This window comes from Oxyura jamaicensis, chromosome 11 (genome assembly GCF_011077185.1).
Source record: "Oxyura jamaicensis isolate SHBP4307 breed ruddy duck chromosome 11, BPBGC_Ojam_1.0, whole genome shotgun sequence".
Lineage (NCBI taxonomy): Eukaryota > Metazoa > Chordata > Aves > Anseriformes > Anatidae > Oxyura > Oxyura jamaicensis.
The window spans coordinates 18695872-18696622 of record NC_048903.1 but is presented as its reverse complement, the minus strand read 5'-3'; the positions used below and the strand labels follow the sequence as shown (position 1 = coordinate 18696622).

Sequence of the window (751 nt, the reverse complement as noted above, 5' to 3'; positions counted from 1 at the left end):
GGCACCCCCGAGGAGGTCGGGCACCCCTGGGATGTCCGTGCTGCCCCCGTGGGGAAGGTGCCAGCCAGCCGAGCAGGCTGGAGGAGCCGGGAGCACCCCGTGCCCGGCCACCTTCTCCCCGTCTCGCTGGCGGTGCGTGGGCCGTGCCGGCAGCGAGCTGCGCTCTCATGCTTCGCTAATGCCGCCTGGCACCTGCCCCAGCTCCCGGCGGCTCCGCGCGAGCAGGACCCAATTAATCCTCCAGGCGCTCGGGGAACTGGGTCAGGCTCATCAAGGCTCCCGCTAACGAGGGGCGAGGCGAGGCGCAGCGCGGCCGGGCGGCAGGTGCCCGCGTCCCCCCCGCATCCCGTCTGCCGCGGGGCGGTAAGTGGGTAAACCGAGGCAGGGCGTTTGCAATCCAACCGTCCCCGTCCTCCCCCCTCTTTTGGCCCCCCCCCCCCCCCCCCTCCGTGGGTTTTCTTTGAACCAGGGGCCTCCGAGGAGGAGAATTCGGTTGGGCCGATGTCGCAAAGGGGCCGGGGCCGGTTTCCCAACGGGGCGCCGTGCCTCAGTTTCCCCATCCCCAAAGGGGGTCCGGGGAAAGGGGAGGGGGGGCCCCCGGCGGGGGCGCGGGGGTGCTGCTGCCCTCGAGGATTTCTGGGCTTCCCCGAGGGGCTGCAGGGAGCGGAGGCAGCGTGCCCCTTTGAAGTGGAGCCCAACTTCCAGGAGTGAAGCAATTCTCGTTTGCATAATGAACAAAGGGAGCAAGGGG

General features: G+C 70.3%; 1 protein-coding gene across 1 annotated transcript in view; it reads right to left on the bottom strand.

Annotated features, from left to right (window-relative positions):
* Window positions 1-232: 232 nt before the first annotated feature.
* LOC118172884 overlaps window positions 233-751 on the bottom strand; it is a 31194-nt gene continuing 30675 nt past the window's right edge. The window contains exon 5 of the mRNA XM_035337073.1: window positions 233-350. Coding sequence (XP_035192964.1) covers window positions 233-350 — 118 coding nt within the window. The remainder of the gene's footprint in view (window positions 351-751) is intronic.